At 28.8% G+C, this 21,715-nt stretch overlaps 1 protein-coding gene across 7 annotated transcripts in view; it reads left to right on the top strand.

Annotated features, from left to right (window-relative positions):
* The window catches only part of LOC106690118 (ras-specific guanine nucleotide-releasing factor 2), a gene marked incomplete at its 5' end in the record, with an annotated part of 95,505 nt that overhangs the window by 36,886 nt on the left and 36,904 nt on the right, over window positions 1-21,715 (top strand). For all 7 annotated transcript variants that reach the window (XM_067045095.1, XM_067045094.1, XM_067045093.1 and 4 more), the window contains 9 exon segments: window positions 3,274-3,416; window positions 3,501-3,650; window positions 5,013-5,209; window positions 6,457-6,566; window positions 6,711-6,803; window positions 6,877-7,035; window positions 8,091-8,274; window positions 11,835-12,000; window positions 12,174-12,313. In XM_067045095.1, coding sequence (XP_066901196.1) covers window positions 3,274-3,416; window positions 3,501-3,650; window positions 5,013-5,209; window positions 6,457-6,566; window positions 6,711-6,803; window positions 6,877-7,035; window positions 8,091-8,274; window positions 11,835-12,000; window positions 12,174-12,313 — 1,342 coding nt within the window.

Raw genomic sequence — 21,715 nt, 5'->3', positions numbered from 1 at the left:
ATTATTTTTATTTTTGATTGCTTGCTCCAATAATTTTTATCATTTTCGCTTCTCCAAATATCTCATATAGCTCTATATTCTTTCTTCTTCTCCAGTGGTCACTAACAATGACAAGGCCAAATATTCGTAGCAGATTCTTTCTTTCAAAGATGAGGATTTCACTGGCCTAAATGGGAACAGAAAGGGCCAGATTCTTATAGAGCAATATTGGAAAATAGTTGGACCTCTATAATTGAAGGAAGATGGTACAAGTAGCATTCAACTAATGGTATTCAAAAAGTATTAAAACAAAAAAAAGTAGAGAGTTAGACACTAAAGTTTCACCCCACATTATAAGTTTTCTTCGGAGCTGAATAAAGGAGATATTAACATTGTAGAGTATGGTAGGCTATAACATTACATATTTTCTTTATATAATCTTAGAGTACTCGCATACTTCACAATTTTTGTATCTTGTTTATTTAGCACTGATAAAGCTCTGCAATGTGGGGCAGAACATTGGAGTCTAATAAATAGGTTTTTCTACTATTTTTGAGCATTCTCATTTTACCACCACCCAAATCATCTTTCTTCTGTAGAGCGATATCTTCATTCTCTTCCTGATAAACTAAGTTAACATAAAGCTCCCAAAAAAGTTCCTGTCCATTTGAAATCAAAGTAGCTGCAGTCCAAAGTTGAATTATTAGTTACTGAATTATCTAATTTAATCAGAAAATGTTCATAAACTAACTAGTGGCTTTCCTTCAATTTTAAATATTTTAAAGTATACAAAAAAAAATTCAATAAAAAACTAAAATGATTGCTTATATTTCAAATGTAGTTAATACATCTTTTAAATAACTCGACTTATTTCAGCATTATTTAGAGTAATATATAGAATCAATAATTTAATTATAATTTCACTATTATTCCTAGTAATATTTCGAATCAATAATATTGATCAATGAAGTTAAAGAAAAAATATATGTGTTACTCTTGTTCTTTGTTTTTCTGTTACCATTCAAAGAAAACTGCTTCAAAACTCATCAAAGCTTATGAAGAGCAAGCTCTTGGTAAATCACTGTTCTTTGAGTTATTTAAAAAATTCAAAAGAGGCAATAAAGAAGCAAATAACATGGAAGATTACCAAACATATTAAAGATAGGGAACTGCAAGGAGTACATTTAAACCCAACAACTCACAGTTCAATTAAATGTGACATGAAAAGCCATCCAATGTTATAATGTTTGGAAGCCATGGGAAAGATCCAGAAGATGGGAAAATAGGTTCCATGTGAACTGAATGAAAGACAGTAGGAAAATCGTAAAACTACTTGTGAAATGCTGCTCACCAGATAAAAAATAAAGTAATTTTTCCAAAGAATTATGATTGGCAAAAAAAATTAGATTACGAGAATCCTAATCATAACAGGTCAAGGGCAAATCCAAAAATCCATTGACACTGACTGCAAGACTATATCGAAATGGGCAGAAGACGATGCTTCGTGTTTGGTGGGATCACAATGGTGTGATCTACTATGGACTGCTAAAACCTAGTTTTAGCCAGTATTAACTGGAAACTGTTAATACTGTATTCTATCGATAACAAATGGTCGATCTGAATCAAGCTTTGTGTGGAAAATGACCAGAATATAAGAAATTACTTGAAAAAGGCATTTTGCTTCATGATAATATCGCAAAACCAATCAAGGAAATGATTGAGGCATTTTGTTAAGAAACTCTTCAGACTTTTTCCATCTGAATTTGCATAATTACTTATTGGCATAAATGGGTCACACACACACTTACTCAGCTTCCTTTACATAAATAGCTTAACAGGTTTACCTCAAAAGAGGAAGTTTTTTTTTTTTTTTTTTTTTTTTAAGGACAAATTGTCAGATTGATAGGAAAAATGTACAGCTAACAAAGGGCAATACTTTGCATAAAATATTGGTTTTCAAATTCATTCAATTACTAGGAATTTTATTAATATATTACATGCCTGGTAATTTCAAAAACAGAGTAAAATAAATGAATGGAATATGGTCCGTGTGCGGTAAAAAAAATTCAAATAGTAACTGGGTATACTATTTTTATTGAGCCAACCTTTAATTTTAGCCAAGTTTTAATCTTCCAGAGTAAAATAATCTTTTTTTTAAATCTATCTTGGCAAACCTCTTGGTCAATAAATATCCTTTTTTTGAACGATTATTACAATTTGGTTCCTAAATTAAAGGATCAGATTTAAATGACTGCCATGGAGACTTCGATGTTAGCAATGAATTAATACATACATAAAATGTAATGACAGAGTAAGTAGGGTAGTGGGATTGGATAATACAATATATCAAGGAAGTATATACTTGTTCCAGCTATCACAGAAAAGATACTTAAACTCTGTATAGTGCATTGAAATGAGAGTATCTTTGGTGATGTCAAAAATAAATTGTGGGAAACATTTCTTTAACATTTAATGTTTATTTTCAATTTTATTAAAGATACACTTTTAAACCAAACAACCATATTTGAGGTGAGGGAGAATAAATGGTGAAACAGGACGTTGGCAATTTTGTTTAAAAAGGAAATGGTAGGAGTTCTACTGCATTAAAATGCAGGGAATATCTGAAACCAGGAAACTTTGGTGGTCAATTTTACAATTTAATTGTTACAAAAAAAAAATCAATTGTAGCCACCTAATATAAACAGTTTTGTGGGAAATTAACATTGCAATATACATTCCATAATAATTCATGAAAATCCTTGTGGAACTGATCCTTCTTAAAGAGCTACTGATGATAGAATCAATGTGTCAAATAAGATTACAGGAGATCTGTAGGAGACCACAAGGGACCTGATGGCCTGTAATGCCTGATGTTCAACTCAGCACTAGAGGTGATAAGGAACTCTGATGAAAGAAACGGTATGATTCTCACTAAATCCATTCAACTTCTAGCCTTCACAGATAATATAGATATGATATAACAGCTTGTGGAGACAGAGTGAACTGGATGTGATATCTAGATGGGATAAAACCTGTACCTACTTTGAATGATGAAAACTGACCTTTGGTGTGATGTAACTGGATCATTGGAGCTATATTTCTCATTGAGACTGATGTTCATTATTTAGTTTATTTATAAGAATTAAACGTGTTCTTAATCAGTAAAATATAACAAAAATTCTACTGTAAATAAAATAAATAATAAAATTATATTTTACATATAATACTGAAATAAATCGAGGTTTTCAAATGATTGTCTTAAAAAAAAAAACTTGATAATTTTCCTATTTTCAGAAACTTTAGTCAATGAGTTCGGAGGCCGAGATTTCAAAATTGTCCTGGAAGGTAAGGGTAGTTCAATGGGACATCAGATATCAATCTTTTTAATCGCACCAACGATACAAGAGAAAGCTGCTTGGATTTCAGACATCAGTCAGGTTACTACTTTAAGATGTATTTATTTTAAAACTTTTTAAAAATGGTTATAAAATTTATTTATCTATTATTAATTTTTATTACAGTGTATGGATAATGTACATTTTAACGACCTTTTGCACAGTTCCATGTCTGACACATCATCAGTTACCATGCCACAGTCAATTAAAAACGATCCTAAACTCTTCAAAGATGATGTAGACATTAGATTTAGCCGTACTCTCAATTCCTGCAAGGTAATTAATATATGTATATTACATGATAAAATGTTATATTATTCTGTATTCTGAAATCTTATGCACCATTTTTTAAAAATATATAGTCATAATAAATTGAAGTTCAAGTGCCTGGGTAACCTCCTTCAAATAACATAGCACTGAAGGCAGGAAACATTTGCTATTTTTCAATTTTGAAATTGCTTAGCTTGCAACCTTTGTCCAGAAACTTAAACATTAGAATTTAGTAAACTTTTATCCTTTCTACTATTCTATATAGGTGTGAAACATGGCCTCTTACATTAAGGGACAAACAGTGCCTTGAGGTTTATGAAAAAAAATATTGCTTAAACTATTCAGAACAAAGAAGGTTGCATTAACTGGAGGATTTAGAAGGCTTCACTATGCCTAATTGTGTGAACTGGATCTGATAAGATATAATTCAGTTGATAGTATTGTAGCAAATAAGGAGGGTATGTAAGGTTGTAGGGCTTAACAATGAACTAATCCCTAAAATGTTAGATAATGAACCGACAGGTAAATGTCCTAGGTTTAGGCCAAAACTTAGGTGGGAAAATTGTCTCAAGACTGATTTGGAGGATTTGGGTTTTTGGGGGCATCACTGCACAGATGCTTGTGGAAAGAAATTGTTGATATCGGCATTGAATCTTTGGGCTCCCTAAGCCTTTATTATTATCTGTAGTCCTTGTACATCTTTTGCTCTCTTAACCCATTGGTGGTGAAACAGCAGGTATGAAAGTAATCTTTGAGTGGAAGATTGCTGATTGACTGTGTGTATAAATAAATGGAATTTGGTACGGGTGTGGTCAAATAAAGCTCAAATAGTATACCAATTTACCAGATCAGTCTTGAGACAATCTTCCCACCTAAGTTTTGGCCTAAACCTAGGACATTTACCTGTCGGTTCATTATCTAACATTTTAGGTATTAGTTCATTGTTAAGCCCTACAACCTTACATACCCTCCTTATTTGCTACAATACTATCAACTGAATTATATCTATCAGATCCAGTTCACACAATTAGGCATAGTGAATCCTTCTAAATCCTCCAGTTAGTGCATCCTTCTTTGTTCTGAATAGTTTAAGCAATATTTTTTTTCATAAAGCTTAAGGGACTGTTTGTCCCTTAATGTAAGAGGCCATGTTTCACACCTATATAGAATAGTAGAAAGGATAAAAGTTTGCTAAATTCTAATTTTTATGTTTCTGGACAAAGGTTGCAAGCTAAGCAATTTCAAAATTGAAAAATAGTCTACTATCGGATGGTTCAAATTTAACAATACAGCCAATTTCAGCTATGTATATCTACTTCATGTTTTTTTATTATAAATGATATTAACAGATAATTATATTATTTACAGGTTCCTCAGATTCGCTATGCTACTCCTGAACGTCTCTTAGAACGATTAACCGATCTTCGCTTTCTGTCGATAGACTTCCTGAATACATTCCTTCTTACGTATAGAGTATTTACTGATGGTGTTACCGTCATTGAAGCTCTTAAGAAAGTTTTCTACAATGCTGATCCTCCTGATCTTCAAGCCACTGATCAGTTCATGTAAAATATTCTTATTGATGTTTTATTATAATTTTAAAGTAATAATTTTTGTAATAAAATTAAGAATTGCAGATATTTTTGTAGCAAATAATTTATTCAAACAATATTTATTTCATTAATCAGCACTGTATAATGGGTTAGTATTAATTGAAATCTATTTAGACACTGTGGGTATAAGGCAGCAGTCTTTTAATTCCTGTCCCCAAGTTTTGCTTTTGACAACTGACTACTACTATATTTATACTACTATGAATAACAATAATTTATTTATTTGTTTATGGGACAACCCCAGTACAAATTATGTTAGCCTGTGAAATACATAAAATAAATAGTCAATTGTAGTAATTTTACAAAAATGATGAGTTAAAGATCCTATATATAAACTAATAACAAAGAATAAAAAAAAAAAGTCACTTCATATTTAATAATATAAAAAAAACTATGCATCCTATTGGCATAATAGGTATCCATTTCTAAGCAAAAGGCTTTATGTTTCATAAGTAAAGAAAAGTTTAAGATTCAATCCTGAGGATAGAGACAAAAAGTCATACAACTGAATTTGGTTAATATTGCTTAGTTTCGGCATGAATAGGATTCGATTTTCATGATAAGCGAGGCAATTTGTCAAAAAATAACTGACTACATTCTATATCAGCAATGAATTGGCTAATAACCCATTCAGTTTTATATTTTTATTTTCTTTTCAAAATTTTTTTTTTTTTGGTTTGCAACAACAAAAAACACACAGAGGATTATTTCTTCCTCTAAGGATCCAACTGTTGGTTATCCTAAAAACAATAAAATTTCAAGACTTTATTTCTGTTTTCATGGGCCTTGGAATCCAAGGTAAATGTCGTTTATATTTTTATTATCCAACAGGCAAATAACTCCAAGGATAGAAGATTATAGAATGTTTCCATAATTTTAAGAGAAATGGATAATTTAGTTTATGGTGGGGATAGATTTTATTTAAATAAAAAAAAAAAATAGTGATCACAAGTGTTCTGTTTTTTAAAACTTTTTTTTTTATGTTCATTTCATTTTTTATTTATAGTACAAATGTTTCACAATGAACTTTTCTAGTCATAACGATAATTTCATAGTATTCATCTATTTTATATTGTTTTAAATAAATACTTACTATTTTATTCTTTATTGTATATTATGAAAGTTAATTGTTTATTTAAAAAAATATTTTAGTTTCAAATTATCATGAAAGTAGCTTTCCTTGTCTCTTGTTATGTCAGAACAATGGAAGGAAGAGATGACATGCTTTCCGCACTTCACCTTTTCGATCCCGAAAGAAGAAGAAGTTCTGCATCACCAAGAAGAACTTCTGGTGCAAGTTCTGTTTCAGGTGATTTTATTTTCATTACCATTTAATTTCTAAAATTTTATGTATCAATAATATTGAGAGTTATTCATTTTTATTTAGTTATTAAAATTCTATTAACATTGTAGCCATTAACAAAATAAAATGTATTTTTATTTTATGGTATAGGTTACTGTTCTGAAGCAAGTGACAGGGATCGCAGCCATAGTTATGATTCACAAGGATTTCCCAGAAGTCACTGGCGAGGAAGTTATAGGAAATGTTAGTGTACTTAAATAGATTAGTGTTTTTTTTTGGAATGGAATGGGTACCTCTTCATTTTATTAATTTTTAGATGAAGAAGAACATATGGGCCTAATAAAGGAAACTAAAGACACCGGAATGAAATTGGAAGTTAGAAGAAAGGTTAGTATAAGAGTCGATCAGCCTGATCCTTCACATCTAGCAATTCCAGAGGCCATTGCTGGCTCATCTAGTGCAGAAACATTAACAGGTAATGATTAAGAAATTAATATTTCATTTTCAATAAAAAAGAAGAATTTGTCAAAAATTGTAAATTTAACTTGTCATACAAAGTAAGAATTTGTTAAAAGGTTCCTGTCGATAACAATTTACCGGTTTTGGGCTCTTTTTCCTTGATCCATTTGATAGGTAGTTTTCTGATGACACTATTAGTTATAATAATCTGATTTCATAGTTATAATACTCTGAATTATATTTTACTTTAATTTTTTAAGAATATGTATCTAAACATAAAATGTGTTGACTTGATGTTTTAAATATTGGACCGGAAGGAAACAATATTACAATTGATTCTGGAAACGGAATTCCTGGAAATTTTGATTGTTTAGAAAAGATGTTTCTATAAATCTTAAACTTGTTCATTTTTCAGATGCAGATCCAATTTTTCCTTCAGTTCCTATGTCTTCAAGACCAAACAAAAATTGTCACAAAAATCTTTGACTGTAATAGAATTTAAATTAATCAAATTAAAGAGTGATTAATTTGATTGAAATAAAAAAATTCTCTCATGTCCAAATAAATCAGAGCTTGAACATCATGTAACATTTTAAAAAATAGGCTCAGATTGTTTCTGCACATGATGTGAAACCAATTAGGAAACACATTAGATCCACTAAACATTTTTTTTCCTTGTCTTCTTAAGTTCAAGGTAAAACATTCGAAGAATTGAATAAATAATTAAATAAGAAAATTCTTAATTTTCAAAATAAACAATGCTACTTTAAGAAAACAATATATAAAATAAATCAATTTTTACTTTAAAAAATAGGACCATCAGGAATGTAGATTGAAGTGCTGTTTTTATTTGCACATTATGTTACATATAAAAATTCAAGTACCTTTAATGATTTCCTAGTAATAACTTTGTTTTTTCTCTTACCTCTAGGAGAGCTTATAATGAAATTTTACTTTGTTAAAATTTATTTGTCTTTCTTTCTATAATGTATTACTTAATGGGTTAATTAGCTAAAATCTTTAGCTTAAAACTTTTAGGATTTTTATTTCAAAATTATATTTTTATTTTAGCTGAAACAAATACAGTAGTTAGCGCTTCTTCGTCCCCTAGTAATGTTAGTACTACCACACTGGTTGAATCCGAGATGCCCCATACTGAAACAGTTACCCAGCAAGCAATGAGTCATCATCCCGTAACTTGTCCAACTCAACAGCAATCTACGCAATATACAGATCTTCCACTTCCATCTGAAAGGTACTATTTCATTGTTAATTATTGAAAAGTAAATTTTGAATTGAATCATTTATTTTAGAAAGGTGACAAGTCCAACAACCCTGATTCTCTGAGGGCAGAACTAATTTGTATTCGAATTTTAAGGATTTTGTATTTTTCGAACTCTGTGTTATGGTTATCATAAATTGAAGAGTCTGTAGGAATAAGAAAGTAGCTCCATTGAACAAAATTTTGGTAAAGTACATCAAATATTTCTCAAGTTCAGTTTTTGATTTTTTTTTTTTTAATAAATATATTAAGATTAAAAAATAACACTGCGTTATATGAATCCTGCTCTCCTTTTGTTAAAGTGAATTAGGAAGCTTTAAGGATTGGTACAGCCTCCTAATTACACCAACATTCAAACTAACTCTATACAAATAGAAGCAGAACTAAATGCTGAAAAACTCTTTAATTATTGTTACAAGACATTATTTACACAGTCAGATTTAAAAAAATAGAATCTTATAAAGAGAAAAAAATACTCATCTTTCAGTTCTGTTGCTGTTGAAGAATCAGATTTAATGATTGTCATGGACATCTTAGTCACACCAATATTTTTCTGGACTAATGTCATTAAATCTTTGTTATCAATGGCAGAGGACTGCTGTACACTGATGGAATTCATGAGCGATATGAAAAGATCCAGTTGATGATGTCCTAATCTTTTCACTTTCCCTGGAAACAGTAATGAAACACTCTTATCGCACTCAAAAATACCTTAATCACCATACGCTCTATCATACTATAATACTTCATACAAAGTAATCAGTAACATACCTTTAGGGGTATTACCTTTAATAATGATGTAAGGGCTTCTCAACAAATCCTGCTCCTTTTTAATATATCAATATAATTTTTTAGTTACTAATGGTAAGTTAGTTCTTGATTGTACATCTTTCTATTCAGTCAGTTAAGTGATGAACATAAATAAGCAGAACTTATTTTTATTAAGTTTCTTTATTTCGGCCTGAATTTCAGACCTTCATTTGGGCAGAGGAAAAAAACAAGACAACAGCCATAAGAGAATAAAAAAAACAATAAATTAAAAAAATAAACAATATAAGGTGACCTGTTATATAGCGATAATATAAGATAATAACAAAAACAATTGGAAAATGAGAAAATATTACAGAAATGAAAAATCGAACAAGAACAAATATGTAAATAATGAAAAATTACAAAGAAAAAGTAAGATACGACGACGTTAAATATGCCAGAGTTGGCAAGTTGTGAAACTGAAAGCAATAAGAAGAAGAAGTAAATAACATGTGTAAGGAAAAAAGAATAAGTAAAGAATAAAAGAGAGAATAGAATGTCCATAAGTAGAAGCAAGAAAATTCAAATATTATGGGACTTGGTCAAGTATTATTACAACTAATTTTAACTGCTTGAGAAGGTTATACCAGTGAGGAAGGGAAGAAAAACAGTTTGAGCAAAGCGGAAATTGATTGTTGATGACGTTTGAAACTGAATATAAAGATAATTCTAAATTAAATAAATATTTAAAAAAATTAGGATATAAATACTATTGAAAAAAATACTAAATAACTATTGAAGGAAGATTCACGCTATTGATTTAAGGAGCAGTTATAGATGAGCAATATAACGAAATGGTTAACACGAGAATGCAAAAAATGATTGAAAAGAATATTTTAAAATTAGGCGATATGAACGTAAAATAGATCGGAAAATATTTAATATTGCAAGTTTTAAAGAAAAAAAATACTTCTAGTTACTTTTTGTCGGTTATCGAGCCAATGAGAAAGTAGTACCAATAGCTTCGTCCTTCTTTCACTATCAAGAGACCATTACACGTTCAGTAAAACCAAAGATTGACATTCTGATTGATCGTATAAGTTTAAGACTGATGGATTCTGAAATACGATAATTCATGGAGAAAGTATAATCTTTATTCTATGAGGCAAATGTCACAGCCAAACAAGCTTTGTCTTTATTACCAATTGAAAGAGACTGCACAAGATTCACACTGTTCGGTATCTCATACACAAGTTGCTCCCAATTTGACTGCGTAGGTAGGTTCGGTTCGTGATTGAATCAGCCTAGCTTTTGTATGATTAGTAATTACCACTAACTGTGTAGGGGCTACTTTAATTCAAGAGGGAGGTAATGCTATTTAAGAATGTTGGAGCTAAAGATTGAAAGTGGGATAACTATGATAACTGGGATAATCTGGGATATATTAATTTATTCAGATTTCAGTCAAACTAAAAAGAAGGCCAAGAATGGAGTAACCTTCTTATTATGCCCTTCAATTAATATGGTAATTGGCCTGAGAACATGTTTTTATAAATTACCTGTTAAACTTTTGTTTATAATTTATTAATGTATGAGATTAGCTTTAATTATTTGTAGCTGCTAGCTTGAAAGTTATGATTCAGTTTTGAGACTTTGTAATATAATGGATATCAGAGATTCCAAAAGTTCGATCTCCAGAAAAAGGGCTTTTGGGTATAAAAATAATTTTCCCAGCTTCTGCCTCAATTCTGTGTAACTAACATTGTTTGGTTTTATATAATTTATCTTTTACAAAGATTGTAATATCGTTGGATTACTTCACTGTGTGCTAAGTACATTTCCAATAACTTTACAAACAATACAATGAAAGTATTATGTATATAGATAACTGACAATATAATTTCTAATATGAAGAAGATGGTCAGGGCTGCGGTCAAAAAGAACAAAAATAGTTCATAACTATTTATTATGCGACGGTTAGCCCCTTCATAGGGCTGTGATAGCTTTACAGACTTTTGAAAAAGTCTGTAAATACAATGAAAGGTTCTCTTTTAGAAAAACTAATTGAAAGTTGTAATTTTCTCAAAAGAGAGAACCTTAGCTTTCACAAAGCTAGTGGAAATGTAAAGTACGCCATAAATTTAATTAAATACTAGAACATATAAAATGTGTTATTTTCCTCATAATTTACCCTTTTGACGATTTCTTCTCCTATGAACATTTCTTAAACTTTACTCTTTTGGTCTCTTCTGTCAGTACTTGACAGGCTAGGCTTTTATCTATTTATTCCCTACAATGTTTCCTCTCTTTCACCTTCAGCCTACCATTTTATCATCAATTGAGGTTTTCCTACATTCATTCTTTTTACATACCATGCCCTTATTTCATTTTCTCAATAACTCTTAATATTTTACTGATTACCTCAATACTTTCTCTTACTTTAAATATCTGTTTTCCTAAACATTACACATGATTACCTTTTGGACCTGTTCCTTTAGCATGTCATTTTATGTGTCTTTGGAGTATGTTAATACTCCAGAGGAGAGATTTTACCCTGCCAGTAATCTACCATTGGTTCTTATATTTATTCTTGTTGTCTACACCATAGATATTAAGTATAGAAAATTCGGCTGATTACATTACCTTTATTCCTTAATATATGCATTTAATTTATTGGGAAGAAATACCACAATTTTTTTATTTAGTAGAAAATTACTTTTAATTTACTAATAAGTTTTTTTCCAGTTGTACATAAATAAATCAATGTAGTATGATTATTCTAGGTACTTAATGGAAAGGAGTGGAGGACGGCAAACAAAACGAAAAAGTTGGGAAGGAGGTGGAGTAGGAGGAGGAAGACTTCCCCCAGCTAGTTGTGACGATTGGGATGAAGAAGGCATTAGTGCCGTGAGTTCACGCTCTGCCTCTATTGTCAGTTCAACAGCTCAGGTTTGTTAAATATTCTTAGTCTAGGTTTCTATGAAAGATCAATAGTTTTTTCTTGAACCTCTTAGGGATTCAGAATGTTTGTTTGATTAACTGCTAAAGATTACCCGCTGCTTATACAAGATATTTTACTTAATATTTTGAACTCAAGTTCTATTTATATCATGAATTTTCAGGGCTACTATAATGGTCGACGATCAACAGCCGGACTTGAAGGTGAAGGCGGGACTCCGCGACCTAGCTTCCAGCACGAGTCCCCCCAAAACTCAAGTAAAGCTGGTGTGGTCATCACTTCTTTTAGACAGTCTCAGAGGAGGTAAATAAGTTAATTTTTTCTTAATTTATGTAAAGTAGTCAATGTCTTTTGCATTAATGGATGTTGTGTTGTTTGGCCTTAAACATGTTCTTTTGTTACCTTTGTCATCAGTTATGTTATATTCATAATTTATTAAGATTCATTTTTCACCTTTTTTGACTTGAAGTAACGGACACAATAAGATGTGCTTGAAATTGGATAATAATTTTATCCCCCTTCACGTGGAACTTATCAAAGTTGCATTACAATATTTTTTTTTTATTACCTCTTTTACTTCTTTTAAAACACTGCAAACATGATTTTTTTTAAATTAACAATTAATTAATTTACTAGTTTCATTATTGTCATTTGTAAATGTAATATATAATGTAGATATTTGAATTTTTCTAATTTTGAATTATGAAAATGAGGGTAAATAAAAATGGTAAACATAACTACATCTCACCCAGAAATACAACGCACTCACTGGCTACATTGTGTCGACACCTTATATGTTTTGCACATAGCACATCACTGCTTTAGAATAACATACATTATTGTATAAGGAGATATTTGTATAACATATTTTCTTGTCTTAGGATTTTAAAAAATCTACTTTTTATTATCACCTTAAACATTTTTGGAAATATTTATGATACTATACCCTATATAGCATAATTATATAGCACATCACTACATATAACAATAGACCAGTTAAAATATGTACCACAGTACTCATGAATAAGGCAGGTAAACAAGCAAAAACTTTGGTTTTCTATTACTATTTTAATTATTAAACTTTGATTATATTATCCAAAAATAATCAAAATCTTCATTTTTTATTTATTAAGTTTGATTCTGTAGAAACTAGAATAATACTTTGTATTTTAACTGCAATGTTTGCACTTTTTTTCAATTACTACTAAATAACTAAATAACTCTAAAACTAGACACTTTACAGAATAAATTTTCTGTATAAATTTTAAATTCTATAAAATTTGCTACAGTTTGATTCCATAAAGAGCTCTGTATGTTTACTATTCAAAAATTGACCATTTCCCAAAATAAATCAAAAATTTTCGTTATGTCTTCTTATGTGAAATATCATTAAAAATATTCATTATACGAGAACATTCAGGTAGAATGAAATTTAAGTAAATTTAATTAGTTTTCACTTTAGTTCGTGAAAGAATATTTAGGCTCGATGATTCTCCTGATAATGACCTCTTTCCAAAAACATCGAAAAGTGTACAAGAGATTTCAAAATCTTGTCAGAAATCTGAAAAAAAAAAAAATTCAAGTTGTAATTATTTTCAGCAAATGCCTAGTAATGTATTTATCCCTCTATTGGATTTCAAATTAAAGGCTTTTGATCAAAACTCCAAAGCTTAAAGTAGTTAATTGGGCACTTTTCAAGGTGAGGAAGGATTGTGGTTTGGTGTATTGTTAAGATAAAGCCAACCTAACTCCAAAATGGCACCTAGTAATTTAATTTGAATACATTTTTAAGTTAGTTTTTATAATAGAGCATTCATACTAACTTTTATAAAGTAAAAGAGGTAATAAGATATTGTCGAACACAATTTAGAACTTACAGAATCAATATCTTATTGAAAGAGTGTTCTCAATGTTGTAATATTTTTAAAGGGCTCTTTTTTTTTTTTTTTTTTTTAAATATATTATTAGGCATTTTAATTTCTTATATATTAAGTAAAAGATTTTGCTCATCCGAGTTGAGTTTTAACCTCATTTAAGAATAAAAGAACCAAGATTCAGTAAAATTAAAAACCAATTTATCAAAAAATTAGATTCTAAATCCAATTTGATTAGAGGATGTTTAGTAAAGTCTCTAGTGAATTACTGATTGGTTGTCAGTCATTAATAGAAGGTTTTCCAAATCCTTTGGAATTGTGTTTTGGTAAAACCATTGAAAACATGGAATAAATAAATATAATTAAATTTTCTATCTACAATAGACCACATTTGATTTGTAAAATGGTTTTCAAAAATAATTTTTTGAAACATCCTGTATGTCCAGCTATGTAATTTTAGATAATGAATGTAAATTTATGTCTTGTACAAATGAGATGTGTAAAAAGATAGGTCAATACTTGGAACAAGCATTTTTTGCAATATATATGTTCATTTTTGCAGTATAAATGTTCATTTTTTGCATTATAAATGTCCATTTCAATCTCTTTAAAATATCAACCTTTTTATAACACCCTGGACAATATAGATTCATTATGGCTACTTGAGGTGATAATGCTCTTATTTCATGTTGTTTTGCATGAATACCCATAATAATTTATTTGAGAACCTTTACAGTTTCAAAGAAACATCATTAAATTTTGTCTGGAATTTTTAACTTTGTGAAGACACTTCAATCGTTGCGATGCATTTTCAACTGCGTGTTCTTTTTATCATTATGATTTCTTGATTCTTAATACTTTCAGTAGACAAAACAGGTCCTAATTTTCAGTAGCTGATGCTCTTGGCAGAAAATCTTTTGCTGCCACATCCCCTCCCCTTTTTCAGTTACCTCAAATATTATAAGAATTTATTATTTATCATTATCAATTTTAAACTCATGTATACATATAAACACTTTTTCTTTAAAGACAGGCTGTTTTTTTTTCTTATTTAATGAATTGTTGCTGCAGCTTGGAAAATGCCTACTTTAAACTGATTGAACTGGAATAGTATAACCACAAAAATGGAAACTGTCATTTTGCCGAGTATTTAAATTTATTATTTGTTTGTTAGTGATTTATTTTTCACTTATGATTTGTTTATTTATTATCTTTCTTAATAAATAAATTAATCATATTAAAATTGTTTCATTATTTATCCTTGCGTTCTTAACCGCCACTTATTTTTGACTTTTTTAGCTCTATCCAGATCATTTTCCATCATTAATTACTTATGGTCAACTTACAATCTTGCAATTTAAATTATTACCTTTATCTCTTTATGTTTATAGCTTTAGTTAGTTGGCTCCTCGGTAAATGATGGCCTGAGACAAGTGATGAAAAAATTTGCTTATTGCACTCCCCATTTTGCAGCAATTTCTCATAAGTTCTTTTTTACAAAAAGGCCTGTGATCGGTTATTGTTAATCAACTAATGTTTTATCCCAATTATTCAGTTTCTTTATAAGTGGGGTGGGTTATTATTTTTATAGTTTATAGTTTTCTATATGACTTAAAATGTTTTAGGTAACCATTAAAGGCAGAATTATTTCTCTTATCTTTAAAGCTGATTTTTTTATTTTTCTATATTTGTCAATGAAATCTCCAACACTCATTTTAAAATTTCCCGCCTTTTTATTTAGAAATAATTTTCCTTTCCAGTATGAATTTAATTTCAAGATCTTGTTAAAATATTATTTTTTTATAAGTTACTTATTAGCCAATATCAAGCACATCTGTTTTCAAGATAATCTTTCGTTACAGAAAATAAAAATTACTTTCTACTTTTCATAAACATTCTGGAAATGAATGATATTTTAATATAAACTAAAATAGTATGTTTCCTTTTTACATAATTTACATATTTTTATTTAACTATTCTATTTATGTATTTGAAATGCACTTCTGAAAAATAAGAAAAATTATAAACAACTTGATTCTCTAGTTTTTTTTTTTTTCAGATAATTGAAAATTCTGTGAAGTTATCATTTTATATAAATTTGAAGAAAATGTCATACTGAATAGATGATAGTCTTTTTCTTTAACTCCCATCATGAAATTTATTTTATACCTTTTTAGATTATACCATTAGCTTGAAATCTAATTTAATTTCCATTTTATATCATTTTTCATATGAGCCCAAAATTAATTTTCAGTTTCTGATTAAAAAATGTATATATTTTTTTTAAATCATACTTTTAAACTTTATTAACAAATTATTTATTTTTATAGAACTCCAATATAAAGAACCTTTTTTTTCATGAAAAAATATTTAATTTACTTTTCATTCAGTGTTTCCTCTTCTTTGAAGTCTTAATATTTAAATTTATTTTATAAAAATTTTATTATGCTAATTAAAAATTGTTTAATTTAATGAGGCCCAATCAGAATATCTGAACTAATAGGTATCCAGTTATAATTTTGTGGGCTTAGAGAATTTTTCTTGAGGGGTAGAATTGTAGCTGGATTTGTCGGGATTATAAATTGTATCAAAGTATGGTACTGATCATATACATATATTTATTTTTTTATGGCTCAAGACTTCCTCTGAAATCCTATGCAGCCCAGAAACTGACCATATTATCCTATAATTAGAGATAATATTTGCTATGATTAGAGACTGGAAATACTTTGAAAAACTAAAAAAATGTGCTGCGAAAAATCCAAAACGTACAAAACCGTCCAGTAAAAATTCAAAATTGTATAGGAAAAAAAAATCCTGCAAAAATAAACTTCATCCTATAATTTTTAATATTAATAAATACATCAAAAACTTATCCAACCTCGTTTGAATCAAAATAAACTCACTAATTGCTTATTAGGTTTGTTCACACACTCCAAAAACTAATTTGCTTTGATTAAAAACCTAAATTTGTGTCCATAATTGAAAAGCCAAGTGTATAACTGTATTTAATGATTTTGTATTCCAATTAAGAAGATTGGAAAACTCAATTTAAAACAACCATAATTTTAAGATCTTTTTATGATTTGGATTTCTGTTATGGTTCAGCTAAATTTTAAGCTAGAAAACAAAAGATGCAACTGCACAAAAATCCAGTCTCTTGCTATTTAGTGGCAAACTGTATTTTAGCCGACTATATACTTACTGGGACCACAATTTACACTAACTGGCATTGTGAAATACTGATGGACAATCTGGGGGCTTAAGTTTAAAGGTAATTAGGCGGTAAGGCGACTTAGCAGCTGTTCTAAGTAATATGAAGGGATTTTTTTTATTTAAAACAATAGGAGATCGTATTTTTGGGATTTAAAAACTTGAAATCATAGTTGTATCCTGGCTTAATAGACGTGATTATTTCTTGGAAGGAACCTAGAATTGGGCAGATGCTTTTTGGGCACTCTCAACCTTAAAAAAGTTTGTACCTGTCAAAGAGTAAATCAAGTATTTTTCAAGTATGAATACTGCAATTTTTTGAATCAGGATATTTTAATAATAACATAAGACTTTAGGAGTATTAATGCGAATTGTGCTAAATGTGTTATTGTGCTTGAATTATCTTTATGTACTGTTCTCCTAAATATTAAAAAAAAACTTTTAAATAAAAATAAATAAGCTGGCATTGATGTGAAACAATAAATGAAAGACAAACATTTGATATGAAATCTTATAATCACTTTCTCGACAACGTTTCTATTATTTACACAATCATGACACTTACTTGGGGCACAGAATATAGAATGCATTGAGAGGTCACTACAAGAGAGATGGCATGCTCGGCTTTCCCCCATTCCTAAAGGGCTAAGTTTCCCTCACCTTCACTACCTTATTTAAAGTTATTTTAATTTCAAATGAAGGTTATTATTTTAGTTATTCTAATTGTTAGCTTTATTAACCCTCCGAGTACCATTGGGTCCTTTTAAGACTTTCTAACCCGAAATATCTTTTTAGGACATTTCTTATTTGAATAAATTCTTTCATGCTTGTCATGTTCAATGAATTTTAGCTTGAAACTATCTGGAATATTTAGTAATGGAACCAGAAATATTAGAGAGCCTTTATGAATTAAAAATATGTTATTTTCTCTCATAAAATTGTGACTGAGGTCCTTTTGGGACCCTCTGTAGTATCAAATTTAAAAAAATAAAAATAATTAGTTTATAAATTGTCAAAGGCCAAACTTCTGTAAATGAATCATTTTCATTCATATCATAGTTTCATTGCTTTATTATGAGTTATGTGAATAGATTTGAATTAATTAAAATGTTACCTTTGAATCAATTTTTAATTTTCGCAATTACTTATGATTATTCTCATCATTAAATTTTTACCCAATTTATATTTATTTTTATCTTTCATTTTCATTTAATTTTTTTTTAATTGATTATTATTGTACATTCCAAGTATCTTTATGCTCATATTTTATTTAAGGATTTTAGTCAGATTAGTCTTTTTTTTTTAATATATTTTAATTTTAAATAATTTTTATTTATATTCTTGATTCTGCTTTCATTATTATTAGTAGTAGTTTTTCAGACTTTATCTTCTATAAAGTCATTTCAATGTAATGTTATTTAAACTGACTCTTCTATGTCATTTTAATGTAATCAAAGATGGCCTAATAGCTGTGATTATGTAGCTAAAAAGTGAAATGACTTATTGATATAAGCTTATTGTATTGTGATCGTTGGCCTGTTAGATCATACCCTTAGCTGACAGTGTTGCAAGCCAAGCCTCCTCTATGTATTCTATATGCTGTGATTAGCAGGCCCCAGACCATTTTAATGTTGCGTATGCCATTGGCCATATTTAGCATATTAATATTAAATGAGGTTCCCAAGTCGTATATTTAACATACTTAGCACAGGCTGCAGGAATACTACTGAATATTACTTTAAATTGTTGTTTGACTCAGAGATTTAACTTGAAAAGTAATTATGTAAAGTATATGGCCTATTTATTATGTTTATGTTCTTTATATTTGTGTATAGCATTGTTTCAAGGAAAAATATTTTAATTTATATGTGGTACGTTCCGTCCTTTGATGTTGTCTGCTAATGAAGAGCTTTTGAGGAATATATATGTTTTTTTAACGATTATTTCCATTGTTAAAATTATTTTCTATTTGTTACTGTGATGTATGTTTGGTCTTGCTGTGTAATTGCGACTGTGGTCATAAATCGTCAATGTGTGCATTTAATATGCTTATATTAAAGTTACTTTATAATGCATCTTTTAAAATTTTGTATCATACATTATTTCTTTCTCCCTTCCTTTCTTGTAATGTTTAAATATTATCTAAGTATTCTCTTTTTTTATTTTGTTTACTCTTCCAATTTTCCAATCTATTAAGATCAGTTTATTTCTTTTTCTCTCTTTCTTTTTATTCCTTTTAAATAATGGTATGTTTGTTTCAATGTGTTGCTAAGAGCATTGTCATTCTTTTTCTTGATTTCCTGACTAGTTTTCGACCTGAGCCTCTTTGGTGAGTAAACCTTATCATTTTCTTCTTTCTTTTTTTTTTTTTTTTTGACATTTTAGAGAGCTTGAAATTTGGCATTAAACGTACTTAAATAGCTTCCTATTTACCAAATTTATTGAGATTTAAAAAAAACAAAATAAGTAACAATAAAAAAGGAAACATATTCTTTTTTTTATTGACATGCTGATTTTTATAATTATATTTATTGTTTAGTATTCAATTGTTATTATTAGCCATTTTATTTCCATTCATTAAACCTAAAATCATTGTATTCCTATTAAAGACAACTTAATCTTTGAAATTAGCATGAAGTGTAATAATTTTTTTTTCAGAATAAAAGTTATTTTTATTACGAATTGCTTGTTTTTGTTTTTTAAATTAAAAAAATTTTTTTTTCAGTAATGTTATTTATTATTTAATTCCAAAATTTTGGTTTTAGTTAATAATAGTTTGATAATACTGGACGTAGTAAATTTTGTTATTAGTCCTTTTAAAAATCTTTTTTTATTTATCCATGAAAATAATTCTAAAACTACTGGAAATGTGCTGTCATTTATTTATATTTGTTCACTTTTTTCATTAGAATATTTAATATATTTTTCATTAAATCTCTTCTCTATTTGTTGTTCAACATTTCTTCTTTTATCTTTGAACCCATGTTTTAGATTATAGAAATCTCTCTCACTTATATAAATTTATTATCTTATGGAAAAAATTAAATATTAAAATATGACATTTTTAAGCTACAGAGATTTCATTCAGATTCATTTATTTTCTGTATTCATTGGTTGTTATCTTGTTCTGTTCTTAGCCTGATGAAGGCTAGTAATTCTGGCCGAAATGTTGGCACAATTAAATAAGTTATTTTAACTTATTTGTATTATATTTTTACCGCATCCCCCAACCATCTTCTCCTCGTATAAGTCATCTACGGTCGACTATCTCATGATTATGACTACAGAGATTTCATTAATTAGCTTTTCAAAGGATTTGTTATTTCCTCACTACTCAGCAATAACAAAATCTATGGACTCAGAATTGAAATATTTCATTCGCATTTTACATTTTAGACATTAGAAGACTAATTTGGTTCCATGTCTGTTTGTTGAATTGTAGTCAAATTTTTGTTTGGATATAATTGATCAAATAGTTTCTCAATGGACAAATCATTGACATTGAAATTTAAACCTGAACATAAACCTAGCTAATAGAAATTCCTCTCTTCTCCCTCCCAAAAAAAAGAAAATAATTTTCGGAAATAGCAATTTTCACAGAAGAAAACAATAATAAAAGAAGTAAAGTAAGAAGATTAAACAGTGAGGGAGGTGTACTGCCCTATGAACTTTGCAGAATATAATTTTTTTTTCTGTCAAATTTTAAATTTTGATATGAGGCTGTACCCTGTGTTTTCTAGGTTTCCATAACAAATTTGGAATCAATATAATTAGTTGGTTTATTTTATTCAAAATCACGAACAACAAAAATCTTGTGCAAAATGGAGTTAAAAATATACTAGTTGATTAGAAATGATTGTTGTCATATTTAAAATTGAAATGAAACCTCCTCATCTGATTATTTATATATTTTTGCTTTTTTTTTTTTACTTTATTGAATATTTAAAAATTATTTATCAGAACGTTCAATGATATTTAAAAAAATATATATTTATGGATGGTCAAATATAATCTTTGGATAATGGTTTATGAGTTATTTTCATGGATTTTTTAATATTTACAATAGACTCTCGATAATCGCTAATTATCCAGAAATATCTGACTGGTACTTAATTCAACTTGGATTGTTAACTTTTATTTCATGTTCCACCCACCAAATAAATGTAGACCTTCTTACTCTGTATAGAATAGAACTTGTAGGATAATCTGATTCTTCTTGCTCTAGTAGGGGTTTGTGGAAGGCCGTTAAATCCTGTAAAAAATAATAAATTACTTCTTGAGAAAAACTAAATAATTTTTGTGCCAAGTTGAACCTATAAAAATAATCTTCTCCACTCGTTACAGAAGGAACTTGTTAGACTTTTTGTCTGTTAGAAATTTTCTCTTTTTCTGAAAATGTTATAACTATTTTCAATATTAAGTATTTCTAAAATGGAGAGTCCAAAATGGATTAGTTCTTCACTGTTCAAAGCACAAACATTTCCTAAAATATTTACCATGGTTGATAGTACTGCCACTTTGTTCCATTGAACCTAGCTAGAATTGTTCTAGCCCCATTGCATTCATTTGTGCAATCCGCCAAATACCACCAAGGTATACTGTATGACATAATCATGAT

Source organism: Halyomorpha halys, unplaced genomic scaffold, assembly GCF_000696795.3.
Source record: "Halyomorpha halys isolate HHAL.00 unplaced genomic scaffold, Hhal_1.1 Scaffold1582.1, whole genome shotgun sequence".
NCBI lineage: Eukaryota > Metazoa > Arthropoda > Insecta > Hemiptera > Pentatomidae > Halyomorpha > Halyomorpha halys.
This window is presented reverse-complemented; position numbering and strand designations above follow the sequence as displayed.